This window comes from Pleurodeles waltl, chromosome 2_2 (genome assembly GCF_031143425.1).
Source record: "Pleurodeles waltl isolate 20211129_DDA chromosome 2_2, aPleWal1.hap1.20221129, whole genome shotgun sequence".
Taxonomy (NCBI): domain Eukaryota; kingdom Metazoa; phylum Chordata; class Amphibia; order Caudata; family Salamandridae; genus Pleurodeles; species Pleurodeles waltl.
In genome coordinates, this window is record NC_090439.1 from 1122270483 (window position 1) to 1122294001 (window position 23519).

The 23519-nt window shown below is 47.3% G+C and overlaps 1 protein-coding gene across 23 annotated transcripts in view; it reads right to left on the minus strand.

Annotated features, from left to right (window-relative positions):
* SCRIB (scribble planar cell polarity protein) overlaps positions 1–23519 on the minus strand; it is a 551765-nt gene that overhangs the window by 105235 nt on the left and 423011 nt on the right. For all 23 annotated transcript variants that reach the window (XR_011201023.1, XM_069220949.1, XM_069220942.1 and 20 more), the window contains 5 exons: positions 5526–5573; positions 4437–4596; positions 3607–3781; positions 3319–3408; positions 2609–2797 (listed from right to left, as the gene is read on the minus strand). Coding sequence is in view for 22 of the 23 variants with exons in the window: in XM_069220949.1 (XP_069077050.1) it covers positions 2609–2797; positions 3319–3408; positions 3607–3781; positions 4437–4596; positions 5526–5573 (662 nt within the window). In the remaining variant the exon portion in view is untranslated. The remainder of the gene's footprint in view (positions 1–2608; positions 2798–3318; positions 3409–3606; positions 3782–4436; positions 4597–5525; positions 5574–23519) is intronic.

A 23519-nucleotide genomic window follows, 5' to 3' on the forward strand; every position in this document is an offset into this window, starting at 1 on the left:
TGCTCTTCAAGCTCCTGTACTCTTGCATCTGGATGGTGCTAACACCCTGCTCGTGGCCTTATAGACTCACACACACTGGCACCCCTTAAGAGCATCCTACATTTCACAATACATCTCACCCAAGGTCAGAATAAATGTAATCACATCAACCCCAACCTGATGGAAAGCCATTGGCTCCCTTTGCCAGCCCGCACCATCTTCAACATCAGCTTCAGCACTTCCAAAGCTACCACGACCAGCACAACGCGTATCTTGAGAACAAACTCACCGTCTCTGGTGGTTCAGGCACACCTGCAGCCAGGACCACATCAGACTGCAGACTAAGAAGCATTAAAACAAAAAAAAAAAAAAGGCAGCTGGCCTTTTGCAACTTTGTACTCAGGGTCTGGAACAACATCCCACAAGCCATCAGGACTGCCTGAAAGCCACTCTAATGTAGGAAAGAGTTGAAGACACACCCCTTTAAATACCACTACCTCACAATGCATACCCATCTAAAGCCCAGCTACCTCTCAGATCACTTGTAGTCTTGATGCTTATCTATGATCCTGCATAGTGCTCCAGTGTCTATGTTCACGGTCTAGTAGTCACGGACATACAACGTCAGAGATGGAAAGAAACAAGCTTGTTGAACTTGTGCATTCCCTTTGAACTATCTGCTAAGACATTCACTGAAGAGAAAGTGAGGCAGAGTGGCAAGACCCCAAGGCTGCTTGGCAGCATCAGCAAGTCAAGATGTCCTCATGCAGGATTTTAGTTAGCTGGAATTGTGTTGATCTTCATGGGAAGTCAGGTCATTCTGCATTGCTGATGCACTCCCACTGTAAGAGAGGCAGGTAGGCCTTCTTTCGTTCCCTAGTTCACACTAACATGGTGACTAAGCAGGCTTTCCTAGGCCCCTTCTGAAGGAAGGAACCTTTTGGCAGACATTCTACCCCTGGTCCAGAAGTCTGGTCTGAATGTACAAGCTTCCACGTGATGAGTCGTGACTGTGAATAAAGTACTGGCGGAGAGGTCCAGTATATGAGCCACTCTGGTGCTTTAGGTGGGCTGTCAGAAAGAACCAGAGGTTTACCAACATTCAAATACTTGTGGGCACCCTAATCCTTGAGGACCATTCTGTCGCTGGGCAGATTTTCCAGGCTCTTAGCCCAGTTTCCACACTAAAACTGGGTCTGGGTAACTTGGTGCACTGTGTTACTGGACTCTGATGTTTGTTCTTGTCCCGCTGTCAACAGAGATGGCCACAACAAAGGGAACGGGGGTGAAAGAGTGATTTTCACCCAGGAAGGCAAACCTACCTCGTCCATCCACCAAGTAAATAGTTCAGGGTGGAGGAAGTTGAGAGGGAGAATGGAAGTCTGAGAGGGGCACCACCAGTCCAGCACAAAAGAGTATTATTTAGTGGATCACACATACATGCACTCACCAGACCATTCTTAACTCTGAGCACCAAGGTTGCACCAGGCATGTTTCATACATGTCCCAGACATTATGGAGGCAAATTATCCCAGTTACAAAGACTAGATATTTCACAGGGGAAACTCAACACCCTGATTTAAATCACTTTGCGCTCACAACATAGACTACCACTAGCTAAATGCAGCCTATCACACAAAACAGGATGTATTTAGGGTGTCCCTTCTGACATTGGAGCACAGGTTGGTTGTCAACATGTAAAACAAAGAAAACACCTCCAGTGGGTGTGGATATTTGTCTAGCTGATTAGAGAAAAAACAGTGATTGCAAGAAACATACAAGGGCAAAACAACCAGACTTCATAAAGTTGGGAAGAGGATATGAACTCCAATACAAAGCCTTCAAAGCCTGAACCAACAAACAAAGGAATACACCTATGGATATGGCATCTGTACAGTACAAGCCTAGACAAAAGACGACAGGTGGTTCACGTCAGTTCACACCTATTGGGGTGCCCAATGAAAAACTGAATTACATGAAAAAATAAATGTAAAGGAGTGATAAAACCATCACTCCTTTCAAATACATTATATCAACTCACACGCATAGCTCCTTAATTTGCAAACCTCCTTGGAGGTCGTGTGAAGCCTGTGAACTAGCAGTGTTTGCCCATGAGCTGTACTCCCACACTCGGAGTGACCGTACTGTAGAACTATGAAGCGGGTACTGTCATTCAAAGGCTACAGATAGCTACACTCAATGGTTTCATAAAGAATGTATTCCTAGCCAAAGGGGAAACTCTCTAAATAATTAAAATACACCTTAGGGGGTCGGGAAGTATATGTCCTGCAGTTCTATATTACCAAAACAAAAAACAGAGTGGTTACTTAACATTTTCCAAGACGTCAGTCTTTGGACATCATATTTTGGCCATATTTTTACAAATACAATGTCTGGTTATTACTGTCTTAGATACAACCCGACGTTTACTCAATGCTGGTCCTTTGGAAATCGCTAAACAGCCAAGGCAGGTGCAAGGGTTATCCTAATTTAAAACTGAAATGAATGAATGAATTGGTTTGTAGATTTTATTGTCTCTTTAGTGATTGCATTTTATCCTCACTGCCTCATGGGTCTCACTGCAGAGGACCAAGGGCAGCACCTGCTCTCATCATCTTATCAAGCTTACCTCGCTGCTCTCCACATGGCCCTCTTCTCCGCCTCCAGGGCACGACGCTCTGCCGGGGACATGTCCTTTTCTTGGGGGGACAGCAACTCCGGGCTCTGCATTCGGACTCTTTCCTGGTATCGTCGCTCAGCCTTTGCTGTCCTGATAGGCGCACTGGCATCTACACTTCCTGGGTAAACTGGAGTCAGCCTGACGAAATCAAGAACACAATTAGTACTGCGGCAGTGGGTATGGGTGGAACGAGTGTGGGATAGAGTGCGGTTACCCTAGAAACCTGAATAGGGTCAGTATGGCACAATACCAGAGCCACCAAGGGACAGTGCGCTGCTACCCACAGCCACACAGCTGAGTTAGTGATGGACAATGTTTGCAACATGAGCCAAGGGTTAATGGGAAACGCTCCCTCAGAATAAAGCTGACAAACTATTGAAAGGTCCTGCAGATCTACCTGAGACTAGAGGTGAAGGGTCATCTGCCAAGCTGCCCAGAAACAAAATTGGGATTACTGGAAAAACACATAACTACTTCATCAAAGGGATGTAGCTAGACCCAGTTCTGGGCACTGTACCGAGCCCACGAGAGGACACAGAATTCAGTGTAGTGTGGTTTTGACTTTTGGTGTCCCATGAGATGTGCAACTGAAATCAATTGGGAAGCACGTGCTAACAGCCCCATCTGAGGGGAAGCCAGTTTAAACAACGTCCACGTACCCAGTCATCGAGTCCGGCCTCTCGCTGGACTTCAAACTGTCCTCCAGAGAGTTTCTTTGTGAGTCTCCATGTCCATCAACTCGCGAAATTCTGAAAATTAAATCCATTTCATCCTATTTAGCTATACTTGTAAATTTTGAGAACTAAGTTGGACGGGAGAAGGCATTCATATTATTGAATTAGAGTGATATTATGAACACATGGACAGCTAAAGCATCACTAGACATCCTGGGAAAATGACATCATGTGACAGGAGGTACAAAGTAATTGGGGAACAAAACTTCTTACCCGGTAAGAGGCGAAGGTTGGTTCCTCCCGTCTATCCTCTCGATCTTGTATTCAACCCCCTCGATGTAGACAGTGGACTGACTGCTCATGTCGGCCATTTTCTTCACTGCATCTTCCTCATCCTCCTCGTCCACCTCATGCAGGAGCATCTGCCTCTTCTGTTGCAGTTTCCGAGCTTTACAAAAAAAAAGTAGTAGATAGTAAGGGCAAAACAGGGCAGTAACAAAATGAGTACTTAACTACTGAGCTGTCCATAAATGTAGGGTAAATGACAGCAATTAAACGGGCATGCTTGCAGGCAACAGTGAAAAGAAGCAATAACCTCTACAGCAAGAGAAAAAATAACTGTCCCATTATATTGGATGGTGCAGACATTCAAGTGACTGATGAGGCATGGCTTAATGCAGAGACTCAATAATGTAGTGATAAAGTTAGCTAATATCAACAAAGGTTTACATCCGAAACGGATGAAACAACCAAGCCTCATCCCACAGCTCCTTAATCGTGGTTAACATTGATTAGTGAAAGTCTATCTTTTGGGGGCACTGGCGTCTCATGATTTCTCCACCTGCTCCCCTACATACTTGTGTCACTCTTTTTACTTCCAAAGGCGGTGACTCACTCAACCACCACTGAACCAGCAGCTTCTCCTATCGTGTCAGAATAGGCATCGTTCGGCTCCTTTTCCCTCGGCCTGCAATATGTAATGCAAGGATCCAATGCTTCGCACTAGAGTGGTCTGCTTTAGTACCGGAGACAGCGGGATGTCACCTTCTCTTAGATCAGACTGCCCCTGTGATTTAACTGGTCATTCCTCTACACCCTCTCACCTTCTTCCTCCTTCATTTTTTTAAGGTCATCTTCTCCAACAAGGGACACACGTTTGGGTGGCTTCTCGGACGACTGCTGCTTAACATCGATTTCAAAGTATTTCTGCCGCTCACGGAAGGATCGTTGTTCTGGGCTGTCCAAACCTGTTGGAGTTGAAACCTGCATACAATGCATAATCATGCTTGTTATTTAGCCGAAAATGGTACAAGAAGTGATACTGACATCATTCCAGCCACACCTTCAGCAAAAACAGCTAGAGACAGAATGTCCAATAACCTGACTTTATGCCTGTTGAGGCAATGCTCCTGCTTCTTGACGAGATATTCAACAAACACGCTTTAGGAAATGTCACATTAGGCTTACATTACACATAATCTGAGACAAATCAAACCATATCCGTCAATTCATCAGCAAAATCTCTGTTCTCCCTTAAGTTTTATTCTCTCATCTACTACTAAACATTTAATGTAAATATTACACAAAACAAAGTGCTCTAAGATCCCTCATTTGGGCAGGATTATCACCTGGAGATAGCCTTTAAGGAAACCATACGAGGACTCTGTTGGTATTAAAAGATGAAGTTGCTAACAATTTGTTTTTGAGACCATTTGATGGTTCTCTTTCACTTTATTTAATATGGATTACAAAGAAATAATACTGCTTTAAACCTTTAATCCATGATGTACAGGGTTTAGAGAAGCCAAGTACAATCAAGAATAGAGGAGTAGGAGGCACGCCACCCTCCAGTGATGCTTGTGAACTGTGGAACATATCACAAAAAAATCACTGCTGGCTTCCCAGTCAATAAACAGAGTGAGACAAAGCTGTTTTCATCTCTTCACCAAAAAATTGTGGGTGCTCAAACACCCAATTTAGGTTTGCTAAGTCTTTTGGAAAAAGCCCAATGATGTTTTAGCTATTTTATCAATTTTATGAAGACATGTTTACCCGCCCCAAGAAGGCATTCCAAAGCCTCCATCAGATCTGTACTTGCTACGCTGTATCTGGTTCAAACAAAAAGAGAATGCTTGCATAGGCAGGGGGAGACGAGACTGTGAATAAATGTGTTTCAGTAGGTGCACACTTACCTCGGATGGAGCATTTGGTCTCTCCGGAGTTCTTGGGATGTACACCTCCTGCATGGAAATAACAGACCACAGGTTTGGGGACCAGCTGATTCTCTTGTAATATTTCACTATCACTAAAAGATCTGAATCATCTATTACACCCCTAGCACGTACGCCTCATTGCACTCACTACAGATCCTATCTTGCCAACCATCACACTAGAAGTGTACAGATTTTGCTTCACCACTTACCTTTACCATACCCCTCAACAGAGTCCATCTCACTTCTGTTCTTTGCATTCTACAGAGTAGAACGTGCCCACTCAAGTCGACATCGCTGCTCAGAATTTGCTACACCCTTATCGTGAACACTAATCTGCAGGAAAAAAATCCCATCCACTTGCTTCATATGGAAACAGGCACAATACTATACCTCCCCAAATCCAAATCAACAAGCCATCACTTCGATAGAATTCCTAACCTGCTAACAGTCTGCACAAAAACAAGTACCCCAGGTATTAAGGTTCAACTTTATTTTGTCTGGATTGCTCACCACAGCATAAGATACACCCACTGCTCAGAATCCGATTCCATCTATGATACCTGCTTCACTTCGAGCACAGGACGTTGCTTCTTTTCCTGGTAAGATTTATTGTAGGAAGTTGGCTCTGTATGTGCTATTTCAAAGTAAGGAATAGCATGCACAGAGTCCAAGGGTTCCCCTTAGAGGTAAAATAGTGGTAAAAAGAGATAATACTAATGCTCTATTTTGTGGTAGTGTGGTCGAGCAGTAGGCTTATCCAAGGAGTAGTGTTAAGCATTTGTTGTACATACACAGACAATAAATGAGGTACACACACTCAGAGACAAATCCAGCCAATAGGTTTTTGTATAGAAAAATATCTTTTCTTAGTTTATTTTAAGAACCACAGGTTCAAATTCTACATGTAATATCTCATTCGAAAGGTATTGCAGGTAAGTACTTTAGGAACTTCAAATCATCAAAATTGCATGTATACTTTTCAAGTTATTCACAAATAGCTGTTTTAAAAGTGGACACTTAGTGCAATTTTCACAGTTCCTAGGGGAGGTAAGTATTTGTTAGGTTAACCAGGTAAGTAAGACACTTACAGGGCTTAGTTCTTGGTCCAAGGTAGCCCACCGTTGGGGGTTCAGAGCAACCCCAAAGTCACCACACCAGCAGCTCAGGGCCGGTCAGGTGCAGAGTTCAAAGTGGTGCCCAAAACACATAGGCTAGAATGGAGAGAAGGGGGTGCCCCGGTTCCGGTCTGCTTGCAGGTAAGTACCCGCGTCTTCGGAGGGCAGACCAGGGGGGTTTTGTAGGGCACCGGGGGGGACACAGGTCCACACAGAAATTTCACCCTCAGCGGCGCGGGGGCGGCCGGGTGCAGTGTAGAAACAAGCGTCGGGTTCGCAATGTTAGTCTATGAGAGATCTCGGGATCTCTTCAGCGCTGCAGGCAGGCAAGGGGGGGATTCCTCGGGGAAACCTCCACTTGGGCAAGGGAGAGGGACTCCTGGGGATCACTTCTCCAGTGAAAGTCCGGTCCTTCAGGTCCTGGGGGCTGCGGGTGCAGGGTCTCTCCCAGGTGTCGGGACTTAGGATTCAAAGAGTCGCGGTCAGGGGAAGCCTCGGGATTCCCTCTGCAGGCGGCGCTGTGGGGGCTCAGGGGGGACAGGTTTTGGTACTCACAGTATCAGAGTAGTCCTGGGGTCCCTCCTGAGGTGTCGGATCTCCACCAGCCGAGTCGGGGTCGCCGGGTGCAGTGTTGCAAGTCTCACGCTTCTTGCGGGGAGCTTGCAGGGTTCTTTCAAGGCTGCTGGAAACAAAGTTGCAGCCTTTCTTGGAGCAGGTCCGCTGTCCTCGGGAGTTTCTTGTCTTTTCGAAGCAGGGGCAGTCCTCAGAGGATGTCGAGGTCGCTGGTCCCTTTGGAAGGCGTCGCTGGAGCAGGATCTTTGGAAGGCAGGAGACAGGCCGGTGAGTTTCTGGAGCCAAGGCAGTTGTCGTCTTCTGGTCTTCCTCTGCAGGGGTTTTCAGCTAGGCAGTCCTTCTTCTTGTAGTTGCAGGAATCTAATTTTCTAGGGTTCAGGGTAGCCCTTAAATACTAAATTTAAGGGCGTGTTTAGGTCTGGGGGGTTAGTAGCCAATGGCTACTAGCCCTGAGGGTGGGTACACCCTCTTTGTGCCTCCTCCCAAGGGGAGGGGGTCACAATCCTAACCCTATTGGGGGAATCCTCCATCTGCAAGATGGAGGATTTCTAAAAGTTAGAGTCACCTCAGCTCAGGACACCTTAGGGGCTGTCCTGACTGGCCAGTGACTCCTCCTTGTTATTCTCATTATTTTCTCCGGCCTTGCCGCCAAAAGTGGGGCCTGGCCGGAGGGGGCGGGCAACTCCACTAGCTGGAGTGTCCTGCTGGGTTGGCACAAAGGAGGTGAGCCTTTGAGGCTCACCGCCAGGTGTGACAATTCCTGCCTGGGGGAGGTGTTAGCATCTCCACCCAGTGCAGGCTTTGTTACTGGCCTCAGAGTGACAAAGGCACTCTCCCCATGGGGCCAGCAACATGTCTCGGTTTGTGGCAGGCTGCTAAAACTAGTCAGCCTACACAGATAGTCGGTTAAGTTTCAGGGGGCACCTCTAAGGTGCCCTCTGGGGTGTATTTTACAATAAAATGTACACTGGCATCAGTGTGCATTTATTGTGCTGAGAAGTTTGATACCAAACTTCCCAGTTTTCAGTGTAGCCATTATGGTGCTGTGGAGTTCGTGTTTGACAGACTCCCAGACCATATACTCTTATGGCTACCCTGCACTTACAATGTCTAAGGTTTTGTTTAGACACTGTAGGGGTACCATGCTCATGCACTGGTACCCTCACCTATGGTATAGTGCACCCTGCCTTAGGGCTGTAAGGCCTGCTAGAGGGGTGTCTTACCTATACTGCATAGGCAGTGAGAGGCTGGCATGGCACCCTGAGGGGAGTGCCATGTCGACTTACTCGTTTTGTCCTCACTAGCACACACAAGCTGGCAAGCAGTGTGTCTGTGCTGAGTGAGAGGTCTCCAGGGTGGCATAAGACATGCTGCAGCCCTTAGAGACCTTCCTTGGCATCAGGGCCCTTGGTACTAGAAGTACCAGTTACAAGGGACTTATCTGGATGCCAGGGTCTGCCAATTGTGGATACAAAAGTACAGGTTAGGGAAAGAACACTGGTGCTGGGGCCTGGTTAGCAGGCCTCAGCACACTTTCAATTGTAAACATAGCATCAGCAAAGGCAAAAAGTCAGGGGGCAACCATGCCAAGGAGGCATTTCCTTACACAACCCCCCCCCAAACGAAAGAGGATGAGACTAACCTTTCCCAAGAGAGTCTTCATTTTCTAAGTGGAAGAACCTGGAAAGGCCATCTGCATTGGCATGGGCAGTCCCAGGTCTGTGTTCCACTATAAAGTCCATTCCCTGTAGGGAGATGGACCACCTCAACAGTTTAGGATTTTCACCTTTCATTTGCATCAGCCATTTGAGAGGTCTGTGGTCAGTTTGAACTAGGAAGTGAGTCCCAAAGAGGTATGGTCTCAGCTTCTTCAGGGACCAAACCACAGCAAAGGCCTCCCTCTCAATGGCACTCCAACGCTGCTCCCTGGGGAGTAACCTCCTGCTAATGAAAGCAACAGGCTGGTCAAGGCCATCCTCATTTGTTTGGGACAAAACTGCCCCTATCCCATGTTCAGAGGCATCAGTCTGCACAATGAACTGCTTAGAATAATCTGGAGCTTTTAGAACTGGTGCTGAGCACATTGCCTGTTTCAGGGTGTCAAAGGCCTGTTGGCATTCCACAGTCCAGTTCACTTTCTTGGGCATTTTCTTGGAGGTGAGTTCAGTGAGGGCTGTCACAATGGATCCATATCCCTTCACAAACCTCCTGTAATACCCAGTCAAGCCAAGGAATGCCCTGACTTGAGTCTGGGTTTTTGGAGCTACCCAGTCCAGAATAGTCTGGATCTTGGGTTGGAGTGGCTGAACTTGGCCTCCACCTACAAGGTGTCCCAAGTAAACCACAGTTCCCTGCCCTATCTGGCATTTGGATGCCTTGATAGAGAGGCCTGCAGATTGCAGAGCCTTCAAAACCTTCCTCAGGTGGACCAGGTGATCCTGCCAGGTGGAGCTAAAGACAGCAATATCATCAAGATAAGCTGTGCTAAAGGACTCCAAGCCAGCAAGGACTTGATTCACCAACCTTTGGAAGGTGGCAGGGGCATTCTTTAAACCAAAGGGCATAACAGTAAACTGATAATGCCCATCAGGTGTGGAGAATGCTGTTTTCTCTTTTGCTCCAGGTGCCATTTTTATTTGCCAGTACCCTGCTGTCAAGTCAAAGGTACTTAGGAATTTGGCAGCACCTAATTTGTCTATGAGCTCATCAGCTCTTGGAATTGGATGAGCATCTGTCTTGGTGACAGAATTGAGCCCTCTGTAGTCCACACAAAACCTCATCTCTTTCTTTCCATCTTTGGTGTGAGGTTTGGGGACTAAGACCACTGGGCTAGCCCAGGGGCTGTCAGAGCGCTCAATTACTCCCAATTCCAGCATCTTGTGGACTTCCACCTTGATGCTTTCCTTAACATGGTCAGACTGTCTAAAGATTTTGTTTTTGACAGGCATGCTGTCTCCTGTGTCCACATCATGGGTACACAGGTGTGTCTGACCAGGGGTTAAGGAGAAGAGTTCAGGAAACTGTTGTAGGACTCTCCTACAATCAGCTTGCTGTTGGCCAGAGAGGGTGTCTGAGTAGATCACTCCATCTACTGTGCCATCTTTTGGGTCTGATGACAGAAGATCAGGGAGAGGTTCACTCTCTGCCTCCTGATCCTCATCTGTTACCATCAACAGATTGACATCAGCCCTGTCATGGAAGAGCTTAAGGCGGTTCACATGGATCACCCTCTTGGGGCTCCTGCTTGTGCCCAGGTCCACCAGGTAGGTGACCTGACTCTTCCTTTCTAGTACTGGGTAAGGGCCACTCCATTTGTCCTGGAGTGCCCTGGGAGCCACAGGCTCCAGAACCCAGACTTTCTGCCCTGGTTGGAACTCAACCAGTGCAGCCTTTTGGTCATACCAAAACTTCTGGAGTTGTTGGCTAGCCTCAAGGTTTTTTGTTGCCTTTTCCATGTACTCTGCCATTCTAGAGCGAAGGCCAAGTACATAGTCCACTATGTCTTGCTTAGGCTCATGGAGAGGTCTCTCCCAGCCTTCTTTAACAAGAGCAAGTGGTCCTCTTACAGGATGACCAAACAGAAGTTCAAAGGGTGAGAATCCTACTCCCTTCTGTGGCACCTCTCTGTAAGCGAAAAGCAGACATGGCAAGAGGACATCCCATCTCCTTTTGAGTTTTTCTGGGAGCCCCATGATCATGCCTTTTAATGTCTTGTTGAATCTCTCAACCAAGCCATTAGTTTGGGGATGGTATGGTGTAGTGAATTTATAAGTCACTCCACACTCATTCCACATGTGCTTTAGGTATGCTGACATGAAGTTGGTACCTCTGTCAGACACCACCTCCTTAGGGAAACCCACTCTGGTAAAGATACCAATGAGGGCCTTGGCTACTGCAGGGGCAGTAGTCGACCTAAGGGGAATAGCTTCAGGATACCTGGTAGCATGATCCACTACTACCAGGATATACATATTTCCTGAGGCTGTGGGAGGTTCTAGTGTACCAACTATGTCCACACCCACTCTTTCAAAGGGAACCCCCACCACTGGAAGTGGAATGAGGGGGGCCTTTGGATGCCCACCTGTCTTACCACTGGCTTGACAGGTGGGGCAGGAGAGGCAAAACTCCTTAACCATGTTGGACATATTGGGCCAGTAGAAGTGGTTGACTAACCTCTCCCACGTCTTGGTTTGTCCCAAATGTCCAGCAAGGGGAATGTCATGGGCCAATGTTAGGATGAACTTCCTGAACAGCTGAGGCACTACCACTCTCCTAGTGGCACCAGGTTTGGGGTCTCTGGCCTCAGTGTACAGGAGTCCATCTTCCCAATAGACCCTATGCGTTCCATTTTTCTTGCCTTTGGACTCTTCAGCAGCTTGCTGCCTAAGGCCTTCAAGAGAGGGACAGGTTTCTTGTCCCTTACACAGCTCCTCCCTTGAGGGTCCCCCTGGGCCTAAGAGCTCAACCTGATAAGGTTCAAGCTCCAAAGGCTCAGTTCCCTCAGAGGGCAGAACTTCTTCCTGAGAAGAGAGGTTCCCTTTCTTTTGCTGTGTTGTAGTTGGTTTCCCAACTGACTTTCCTGTTCTCTTGGTAGGCTGGGCCATTCTTCCAGACTCCAGCTCTACTTGTTCACCCTGTGCCTTGCACTGTGCTCTTGTTTTCACACACACCAGTTCAGGGATACCCAGCATTGCTGCATGGGTTTTTAGTTCTACCTCAGCCCATGCTGAGGACTCCAGGTCATTTCCAAGCAGACAGTCCACTGGGATATTTGAGGAGACCACCACCTGTTTCAGGCCATTGACCCCTCCCCATTCTAAAGTAACCATTGCCATGGGATGTACTTTCTTCTGATTGTCAGCGTTGGTGACTGTGTAAGTGTTTCCAGTCAGGTATTGGCCAGGGGAAACCAGTTTCTCTGTCACCATGGTGACACTGGCACCTGTATCCCTCAGGCCCTCTATTCTAGTCCCATTAATTAAGAGTTGCTGTCTGTATTTTTGCATGTTAGGCGGCCAGACAGCTAGTGTGGCTAAATCCACCCCACCCTCAGAAACTAGAGTAGCTTCAGTGTGGACCCTGATTTGCTCTGGGCACACTGTTGATCCCACTTGGAGACTAGCCATACCAGTGTTACCTGGATGGGAGTTTGGAGTGGAACCTTTCTTGGGACAGGCCTTGTCTCCAGTTTGGTGTCCATGCTGTTTACAGCTATGACACCAGGCCTTTTTGGGATCAAAGTTTTTACTCTTGTACCCATTGTTTTGTGAAGAGGCTCTGGGCCCACCCTCCTGTGCAGGTTTTTGGGGGCCTGTAGAAGACTCTTTACTATTTTTAGTTTTGGTTGTCTCATCACCCTTCCCCTGGGGAGTCTTTGTGACCCCTTTCTTTTGGTCACCCCCTGTTGAAGTCTTGGACACCCTTGTCTTGACCCAATGGTCCGCCTTCTTTCCCAATTCTTGGGGAGAAATTGGTCCTAGGTCTACCAGATGCTGATGCAGTTTATCATTGAAACAATTACTTAACAGGTGTTCTTTCACAAATAAATTGTACAGCCCATCATAATTACTTACACCACTGCCTTGAATCCAACCATCTAGTGTTTTCACTGAGTAGTCAACAAAGTCAACCCAGGTCTGGCTCGAGGATTTTTGAGCCCCCCTGAACCTAATCCTGTACTCCTCAGTGGAGAATCCAAAGCCCTCAATCAGGGTACCCTTCATGAGGTCATAAGATTCTGCATCTTTTCCAGAGAGTGTGAGGAGTCTATCCCTACACTTTCCAGTGAACATTTCCCAAAGGAGAGCACCCCAGTGAGATCTGTTCACTTTTCTGGTTACACAAGCCCTCTCAAAAGCTGTGAACCACTTGGTGATGTCATCACCATCTTCAAATTTTGTCACAATCCCTTTGGGGATTTTTAACATGTCAGGAGAATCTCTGACCCTATTTATATTGCTGCCACCATTGATGGGTCCTAGGCCCATCTCTTGTCTTTCCCTTTCTATGGCTAGGAGCTGTCTCTCTAAAGCCAATCTTTTGGCCATCCTGGCTAACAGGAGGTCATCTTCACTGAGAGCATCCTCAGTGATTTCAGAAATGTGGGACCCTCCTGTGAGGGACTCACTATTTCTGACTAACACAGTTGGAGACAGGACTTGAGGGGTCCTGTTCTCCCTATTTAGGACTGGAGGAGGGACATTGGCCTCCAAGTCACTAATTTCTTCCTCTGTGAGGTCATCATCAGAGGGGTTGGCTTTTTCAAACTCTGCCAACAGCTCCTGGAGCTGAATTTTGGTAGGTCTGGAGCCAATGGTTATTTTTTTGATATTACAGAGAGACCTTAGCTCCCTCATCTTAAGATGGAGGTAAGGTGTGGTGTCGAGTTCCACCACCTGCATCTCTGTATCAGACATTATTCTGCTAAGAGTTGGAATACTTTTTAAAGAATCTAAAACTGTTTCTAGAATCTAATTTCAAACTTTTAACAAACTTTTAAACTCTAAAAGACAATGCTAAACAGGGACTTAACACACAAGGCCCTAGCAGGACTTTTAAGAATTTAGAAAAATTTCAAATTGCAAAAATGAATTTCTAATGACAATTTTGGAATTTGTCGTGTGATCAGGTATTGGCTGAGTAGTCCAGCAAATGCAAAGTCTTGTACCCCACCGCTGATCCACCAATGTAGGAAGTTGGCTCTGTATGTGCTATTTCAAAGTAAGGAATAGCATGCACAGAGTCCAAGGGTTCCCCTTAGAGGTAAAATAGTGGTAAAAAGAGATAATACTAATGCTCTATTTTGTGGTAGTGTGGTCGAGCAGTAGGCTTATCCAAGGAGTAGTGTTAAGCATTTGTTGTACATACACAGACAATAAATGAGGTACACACACTCAGAGACAAATCCAGCCAATAGGTTTTTGTATAGAAAAATATCTTTTCTTAGTTTATTTTAAGAACCACAGGTTCAAATTCTACATGTAATATCTCATTCGAAAGGTATTGCAGGTAAGTACTTTAGGAACTTCAAATCATCAAAATTGCATGTATACTTTTCAAGTTATTCACAAATAGCTGTTTTAAAAGTGGACACTTAGTGCAATTTTCACAGTTCCTAGGGGAGGTAAGTATTTGTTAGGTTAACCAGGTAAGTAAGACACTTACAGGGCTTAGTTCTTGGTCCAAGGTAGCCCACCGTTGGGGGTTCAGAGCAACCCCAAAGTCACCACACCAGCAGCTCAGGGCCGGTCAGGTGCAGAGTTCAAAGTGGTGCCCAAAACACATAGGCTAGAATGGAGAGAAGGGGGTGCCCCGGTTCCGGTCTGCTTGTAGGTAAGTACCCGCGTCTTCGGAGGGCAGACCAGGGGGGTTTTGTAGGGCACCGGGGGGGACACAGGTCCACACAGAAATTTCACCCTCAGCGGCGCGGGGGCGGCCGGGTGCAGTGTAGAAACAAGCGTCGGGTTCGCAATGTTAGTCTATGAGAGATCTCGGGATCTCTTCAGCGCTGCAGGCAGGCAAGGGGGGGATTCCTCGGGGAAACCTCCACTTGGGCAAGGGAGAGGGACTCCTGGGGATCACTTCTCCAGTGAAAGTCCGGTCCTTCAGGTCCTTGGGGCTGCGGGTGCAGGGTCTCTCCCAGGTGTCGGGACTTAGGATTCAAAGAGTCGCGGTCAGGGGAAGCCTCGGGATTCCCTCTGCAGGCGGCGCTGTGGGGGCTCAGGGGGGACAGGTTTTGGTACTCACAGTATCAGAGTAGTCCTGGGGTCCCTCCTGAGGTGTCGGATCTCCACCAGCCGAGTCGGGGTCGCCGGGTGCAGTGTTGCAAGTCTCACGCTTCTTGCGGGGAGCTTGCAGGGTTCTTTCAAGGCTGCTGGAAACAAAGTTGCAGCCTTTCTTGGAGCAGGTCCGCTGTCCTCGGGAGTTTCTTGTCTTTTCGAAGCAGGGGCAGTCCTCAGAGGATGTCGAGGTCGCTGGTCCCTTTGGAAGGCGTCGCTGGAGCAGGATCTTTGGAAGGCAGGAGACAGGCCGGTGAGTTTCTGGAGCCAAGGCAGTTGTCGTCTTCTGGTCTTCCTCTGCAGGGGTTTTCAGCTAGGCAGTCCTTCTTCTTGTAGTTGCAGGAATCTAATTTTCTAGGGTTCAGGGTAGCCCTTAAATACTAAATTTAAGGGCGTGTTTAGGTCTGGGGGGTTAGTAGCCAATGGCTACTAGCCCTGAGGGTGGGTACACCCTCTTTGTGCCTCCTCCCAAGGGGAGGGGGTCACAATCCTAACCCTATTGGGGGAATCCTCCATCTGCAAGATGGAGGATTTCTAAAAGTTAGAGTCACCTCAGCTCAGGACACCTTAGGGGCTGTCCTGACTGGCCAGTGACTCCTCCTTGTTATTCTCATTATTTTCTCCGGCCTTGCCGCCAAAAGTGGGGCCTGGCCGGAGGGGGCGGGCAACTCCACTAGCTGGAGTGTCCTGCTGGGTTGGCACAAAGGAGGTGAGCCTTTGAGGCTCACCGCCAGGTGTGACAATTCCTGCCTGGGGGAGGTGTTAGCATCTCCACCCAGTGCAGGCTTTGTTACTGGCCTCAGAGTGACAAAGGCACTCTCCCCATGGGGCCAGCAACATGTCTCGGTTTGTGGCAGGCTGCTAAAACTAGTCAGCCTACACAGATAGTCGGTTAAGTTTCAGGGGGCACCTCTAAGGTGCCCTCTGGGGTGTATTTTACAATAAAATGTACACTGGCATCAGTGTGCATTTATTGTGCTGAGAAGTTTGATACCAAACTTCCCAGTTTTCAGTGTAGCCATTATGGTGCTGTGGAGTTCGTGTTTGACAGACTCCCAGACCATATACTCTTATGGCTACCCTGCACTTACAATGTCTAAGGTTTTGTTTAGACACTGTAGGGGTACCATGCTCATGCACTGGTACCCTCACCTATGGTATAGTGCACCCTGCCTTAGGGCTGTAAGGCCTGCTAGAGGGGTGTCTTACCTATACTGCATAGGCAGTGAGAGGCTGGCATGGCACCCTGAAGGGAGTGCCATGTCGACTTACTCGTTTTGTCCTCACTAGCACACACAAGCTGGAAAGCAGTGTGTCTGTGCTGAGTGAGAGGTCTCCAGGGTGGCATAAGACATGCTGCAGCCCTTAGAGACCTTCCTTGGCATCAGGGCCCTTGGTACTAGAAGTACCAGTTACAAGGGACTTATCTGGATGCCAGGGTCTGCCAATTGTGGATACAAAAGTACAGGTTAGGGAAAGAACACTGGTGCTGGGGCCTGGTTAGCAGGCCTCAGCACACTTTCAATTGTAAACATAGCATCAGCAAAGGCAAAAAGTCAGGGGGCAACCATGCCAAGGAGGCATTTCCTTACATTTATCATCTGCTAAATATGAGAAGATTCCTCCCTTGAAACATCTAAAATATTGAATTGAATTGGGCTTGTAAAGCACAACTTACACTCAAATGGCAATATGGTGCTGAGGGACAGGAACAACAATTGCAGGGAAGGAATAGTGTAGGTGGAAATACAAGATGTTTAACTTTTTCCTGCCAAATTATGTTCCTGATGGTTGGGTAAGGTATTCCAATGTTTGGCAGCAATGTATGAAAAGTGCGACCCACAGTGGATTTATGCATGAAACGTGGCATCACCATCTGACTAGCCAAGGCACAGCTTACTGAGTTGGAAGGGAAACAAGGAAGGGTCTGAAAATTCTGCGTAAGACCCTAAATAGCCCAGGAAGGGGGTCTGGTCACCTAGCAGGGTGACCACTTATCAGGAGGAGGCTGTGACATCATCTACCCGACCTGGCCACTCAGATGCTCCCAGGGGCCTCTGCCCACCTTGGATTCAAGATGGCAGAATCAAGTGGCCACCTGGAGGAGCTCTGGGCACCACCCCTAGAGTGGTGATGGACAAGGGAGTGGTCAATCCCCTTTCCTTTGTCCAGTTTTGCGCCAGAGAGGGACGGGGGTCCCTTGGCTGGTGCAAACCAGTTTATGCAAGGAGGGCACCAAATGTACCCTTCAAAGCATACCGGTGGCTTGGGGAGGCTACCCCTCCCAAGCCATGTAACACCTATTTCCAAGGGAGAGGGGGTTACCTCCCTCTCTCACAGGAAATCCTTTGTTCGGCCTTCCTATGCCTGAGCTGGTCAAGTAGCATGAGGGCAGAAACCTGTCTGAGGGTTGGAGCAGCGCGGGCTGCCCGGAAACCCCAGAAGACTGGTAGGAGCAATGCTGGGGGTCCTCTAAGGAGCCCCCAGAGTGCATGGAATCATACAAACAATACCAGCAACAGTACTGGGCTATGATTCTGACATGTTTGATACCAAACATGCCCAGGTTCGTAGTTACCATTATGTAACTGAACACAGTTAGTGCCTTGTGTACAGTACATGGCTAAAATGGCTTGCCCGCACTTATGAAGTCCAGTGCAACGGAGCTGGAGTTTGTAGGGGCACCTCTGCTGATGCAGGGGTGCCCTCACACACACAGGTACCTGTACCCGGCCCTAGGAGGGCCTACCATAAGGGTGACCTGGTGCAATGACCTGTAGTGAAGGGGTGCATGCACATTTTCATGCAGGCTGCAATGGCAGGCCTGCAGACATATTTTGCATGGGCTCCCATAATATATGCTGCGGCCCATGGGGAACCCCTGGTGCCGCAATGCCCAGGGTACCTAAGTACCATATACTAGGGACTTATATGGGAGCACCAGTGTGCCAATTGTGTGCTGTGCAAAGTCCTAAGTAACCAAATTTAGAGGGAGAGAGAGCACAATCGCTGGGGTTCTGGTCAGCAGGATCCCAGTGAAAACTCAAAGCATACTGACAGCAGGCAAAAAGTGGGGGTAACCATGCCACAAAGAGGGTACTTTCCTACAGGCCACACTTCAGTACGTGATATTTATAAAAACAAAATTACTTGTCCTGTACTCTGTGCTTTCTTGTTTGGTGTTCATTTTCTTGGACACATTTTAGAAGGCAAGTTTAGCCACTTGTGATATGTGATTTATCAAACATTTGTGATGTTCACTGACGTTTTCCAGAGACATGACGAGAGGGATGTGTTAATCTGAGAGTGGGACACTAAAATAGACTGATCATATGGCAGCGAGAAATGGAGCTGTTAAATGTGGAGTTAGACCTTGGCTTCCTAATTGTAAAGTTAGGTCGTTAAAGCTATTGCTGTGCTCATTGGGCTCTTAACATCTGAGCCTCGATACCTTAGACGCAAATTTCTTCCTTATTGCTCTTCCCACTCTCTACTCTATTCCTTGGACAACCAGGTGATGATGCTACGTTGCAAGCATAGCTGCACGGATGATCGCTCTTTCCTCCTACTTGGCTGCCAAACATTGGAATCCTTACCCATCCCATCTGAAATATAACACGCCCATATCCCTTCAGGAAGAAGTTAAAAATGTTGTACTTTCAGCAGGAGTACTGTGTATCTCCAGTTGCTCCTGCCCCTCAGAACCATGAGAATCAGGTGCCCTTTACAAGCCCATTTCAGTTTGATATTTTAGCGCTTTGAAAGGAGTGACAGTTTTATTTTTGACTAGGAAAAGGAACAATGTCCCATGCCCAAGGTGATGCAGAGAACATAGAAGGAATCATTGCGAGCAGTGGGTATAACTTGCGCTGTGGTGAGAGATTCAGACCAAATAAATGTGAATGTAATACCTGGAGTAGTTGCTGGAGTGCAGACTATTAACAGGTTGGGGATTCTGACAAACTGATGGCTACGAATGAGACAGTTTCTGGATTTGGGGAGGTAAAGGGGTTTGTTTGTCTGAGGTTGATTTTTTTTGCTGATTGTCAAGATAAGGGTGATGCAAACTCTGTGGCGTGATACAGACTTAACTCTGTATGTTCTAATCTGTAGTAGGTGGAGGAAAGAGGTGAGGCCAGCTTAAAACAAAGGCAATGTGTTAAGTATTTAATCAGTGCATACAAAATAGGAAAGTCACAATACGAAATACTGCAAACAATTTTAAAATACAGAGCAGCATTTTATGAGTGATATAATACCAAAATGACAAAACTCCAACAGGGGAAACTGGAGATAATATTTAAAGATTTATGTGAAAATAGTACAAAAAAGTGCAAAGTGCCAATGATAGTCTATGGAAGCGGCAGAAAGGGAACTAGGAATGATTTCAGGCGATCCGCAATGGAGCCATGGTTGGATGCAAGAAGTGAATTGGTCCCGGAAAACGGCTGAAAGTTAAAAAAAAAAAAAAAAAGTTTGAAAAAGTTTCAAAGTCCTAATCCAAAAAAAGGACTTCTTGCTTTTTTGAAGAAACATATCCATCCAAGTGGGACAATTCTGACTTTGTAGCCATTGCTATGGAAATGCTGCTTCGATACCTTTCACAAGGTTGTCCCACGAGGGCTCTGGCGGTTTTGAAATGTTCACTACAAAAACTTGCTAAGTCCCAAAAAATAAAGGGAGCACCTAGAGACTTGCAGGGTGACAAGCAGAGGTCACCAGCAAAGGCCAGCCTTACGTTCTTGTTGCCGCTAGTCAGCAAGGAATTGTATACAAAATGCCTCTTGCAGTTGTGTGTCCCTCTAGCCACACAGGAGGTCAGCCACCTGAACATTGCACTCCACTTGTTTGTCCTGGGTACAAAAAGGAGCAGGTCCAGTCCTTCAGAGCTCCTCACAAATTAAAGACAGCAGGCCCAGTACTCTTCAGTAGGTTCAGACAGTGTTCTGAGGCAGGCTGGGTGAGGGTCCAGCTTTGTCGGGTTTATCAGCATGAAGGTGGGGCACACCCCAAGACACCCCTAGGCCCTCTCTGATCAATGGAAGTACGTTGGGCCCTGGCCTAACTACTTTTTCAGCAGTTCCAGTTTGCCTTTCAGCAAACAATCCTAGAGAGCATCCTATTCCCAAAATTCAAGATAGGGAAACCCCCATACACTTGTGCATATCCGGAGTATTCACCCACAGATGCAACCAGGGTAGTTAGCAGTCCCCTTTCTCAGTGGTCAATCAAAACATGTTCTGGGGATAGCTTTTCTCTCACTGGGTTTGGTACCAGTCTGAGTAAGAGGAGAAGGGGCCGGCAAAAGTGGGAGCCTTTCCAGGTGTTGCCTTGTGACAGGGAAGGCCTCTTTGATGTAAATTAGGTGCCTGGGCCCACCCCAACTGGTGTTCCTGACAGAGGAAGAATACATTGCTCCACTCCCAGGGCACTGTATCTGCTTTGTGACTTGTTTTCACATCTTTCACACCTAATTCAGGCTAAGCACTGGCTGGGCAGTTACTGGAGAGCTAATGTAAATCATCCTCCATCAACTTTACGCATAGTAACTTTCTTTAAAAAAAAAAAAACATTTCCCATACTTTTAATACAATTCCAACTTTACCATTAGATTGGATTCTTATTAAATATAAAAGTAAGTCTTGGAGGGAAGTATGTAGCTAGTGAAGGACAAAGGTGTATAATCTATACTTTGACTTTTTTCTATGTACCAGCTACAGTCTGAATAGTGAAAGTAATTTTGGGCCTACTCACAAGGGGATCATGCCATTTCTAAAGTCACACATGTTCAGCTCTTAAATATTATGCACCCTCAACTGTGGGCAAGCAAGGTGCACTTATGGATGACTAATTTATTATTTTAATTCAGGTTTTCATAACTATGAAAAGGGAGATTGTGTCAAGTCTGTGCAGCAGCATGCAAGCTGCCAAATTGCCAAAGTAACCCTGATTAGAAACATGGTCTCATATTTAGGAGACGTAGTGGAGAGCCATGCATAGGTTTGAACGGGGTGCGTATGACAAAGGACCACATTAAGGTCTCACTGTGACATCAGAAAGGAGTTTTGAGGAAATAAGCGAGTCAGATCTTTTAAAAATCTCATCACAAGAGGTAATTTGAAGAAGGACTATCGGTTTGGTAAACATAAAAAGGCTAAAAGAGCTGATAGATAACCTTTAACGGTGCCCAATGCACGTTCTTGCTCGGCCAATGATAAAAGGAACAGGCGTCCGTGCGACAATCTGGCATGCAAAAAATTAATAATGTGGGAAACACATCAGGCTACAAACTTGTCCCAGGGCCCGATGTAGGTAGAGTTAGTAGGATGACATCTGGCAGCCATGATGACCGCCACAACCTCAGGAGGAAGACTGAATGTATTTAACTGCAACCAACCAATCATACGCATGTAGGTGCAGATTGTGCACATTTGTGTGCATGACCCAGCCCAGCTGCTTTGACAGGAGGTCCTCCTGAAGCAGTTACCTGTTCGAGGACATATGCTCATGTCCAGAGGTTTTGAGTACCACACTCTACTTGCCCATTTCAGAGACGGTAGGATGACTCTGGGCCAGTAGTTCCTAATCTTGTTCAGAATTTGGGGCAGGAGAGGCAGAAGTGGAAAGGCATTCAGGAGTCACATGCTTGCCTCAAGTTGCAGTACCACATAGCTACGGTGTTTTCCGTGAGAATCCGAACCAGCCTCCCTTTGATGGAATGTAGGAAGGCTTACAGTGCCACGCAGAGGCCAGCAATTACAGGAGACTGATGTGGAGGTGGGTCTCTGCTAGAGACCAGAATCCTTTGATCTCCAGACATCTGGCACAGCCTTAAGCTCTGTTTGGGGCAAGGTGAAGGGTCAATTGTGGTTGAGCCACCATTCCATAATGTTGCAGTCTCCTTCAAACCCTGGAGGGAATAGGATAGATTCCACTGATGCTGAACCCACTGGGACGTCAGGTTCCACTGCAGAGTCCACATTTGACACCTGGCATATTTGATAAGCCGGATGCCAAGAGACCCGGAAGCCTCGGAACCACACTCAGTGAGACCCATGACTGGCGCTGATACATCGGGATCATAGCCCAAATGTCCTGGATTCACTGTGGTAGTGGCAGAGGGAAGGCCTGAAACTGCACTGTAAGCAGGATGTCTCCAATAAAAGGAAGGCATGTGTGACCTCTCTGATAGTGAAGCAATGTCAGGAGGTTTGCAGCCGTCGGAAGGTGGGTACAGCGGACTGTGGGGAGCCTGCTTTAATACCCAGTTTTTGAGTTAAGGGAAAACTGGAATTCCCAACCTCTGACGGTGTGCTGTGAACAGCACCACCTCTTACGTGAACATCCAAGGGGCACTGTGAGGCCATGGCAAACTGAAAACCCCTTGGACCATAAATAGCATCTGTTGGACTGCAGGAAAGGTACAAGGAAGTGGCGCCTTGCAGATTCAAAGCCACAATCCAGTTGTCTGAATCCCTGACAGACAGAGCTTGGGCCAGAGGTTGTCCTTTCGCAAGAAGGCTTTTCAAAGGCGCAGATCTAAAACAGGACAAAGGTCTCTGTCCTCCTTTGGCACGAGGGAATACTGGGAGTAATATACAACCTCTTTTTCGGGAAAGAGGAACCCATCTATTGCTCTTTTGGAGCAAGATGGGCAGAAGCTCCTCTGAAAGGAGCTCTGATGGGGGAAGGTCTATAAGGAATTGCAGGGCATAATCCTGTTGAATGATCTGCAGGAACCACCTGATGGATATTATCCTTTGCCACCTGTGGAGGAAATGCCTGATCCTGCCTCACACAAGGTGGTCATGGGCCACTAAGGGCAAATTAAAGTGGCTTGGAAGCTGTTGCCACAGGGGCAGGGGACCAGGAAGCACATTGTCCCTAATGGCCTGGGTATTGTCTGATTGTCCCCACTCCTGAAGCTGAAAGGACTTGGTTGTGTGTTGCTGATACACAAACCCTCAGGGGTAATGGGCCATGGTGCTGCTGATTCACCAACCCTTTGGAGTAGCTGTAAACGGGGCAAAATTGTTAAGAGTGCCGTCTCACAGGGGTGGAAAGACCTAAGGCAGGTGCTATGGCTTAGATTTCTTTTAAGTGTTCCAACGCTTTACTGGCCTTCTTATCAAACAGGCAAGGCCCATCAAACTGCATGCCTATTAAAGAAGCTTGCATGTCTCCTGAGAAACCTTTGGATGGCTCCGAAGACTGCAGTCAAAGCACCATGCTAGTGCCAACTCCTCTGCTCAAGCAGTTGGTGCCCAGTCTACACCGGGTGAAATACTTTGACTCACACCATCAAGGGTGGTCAGATTGCTGCAGGCTGACCCGAAATACTTCCAGAAATGCCAGCAAGATCTTGCCAATCACATCCCTTAAAGTATGGGTATATATCCCCAGCAAGCAAATGACAATGACTGACAGCAAAGGCTAGATCAGCAGGGAAATCATTTGCTTCCCGAAGGTATCAAGAAATTTGGACTCTGCCAGAGGTCATCATGGAG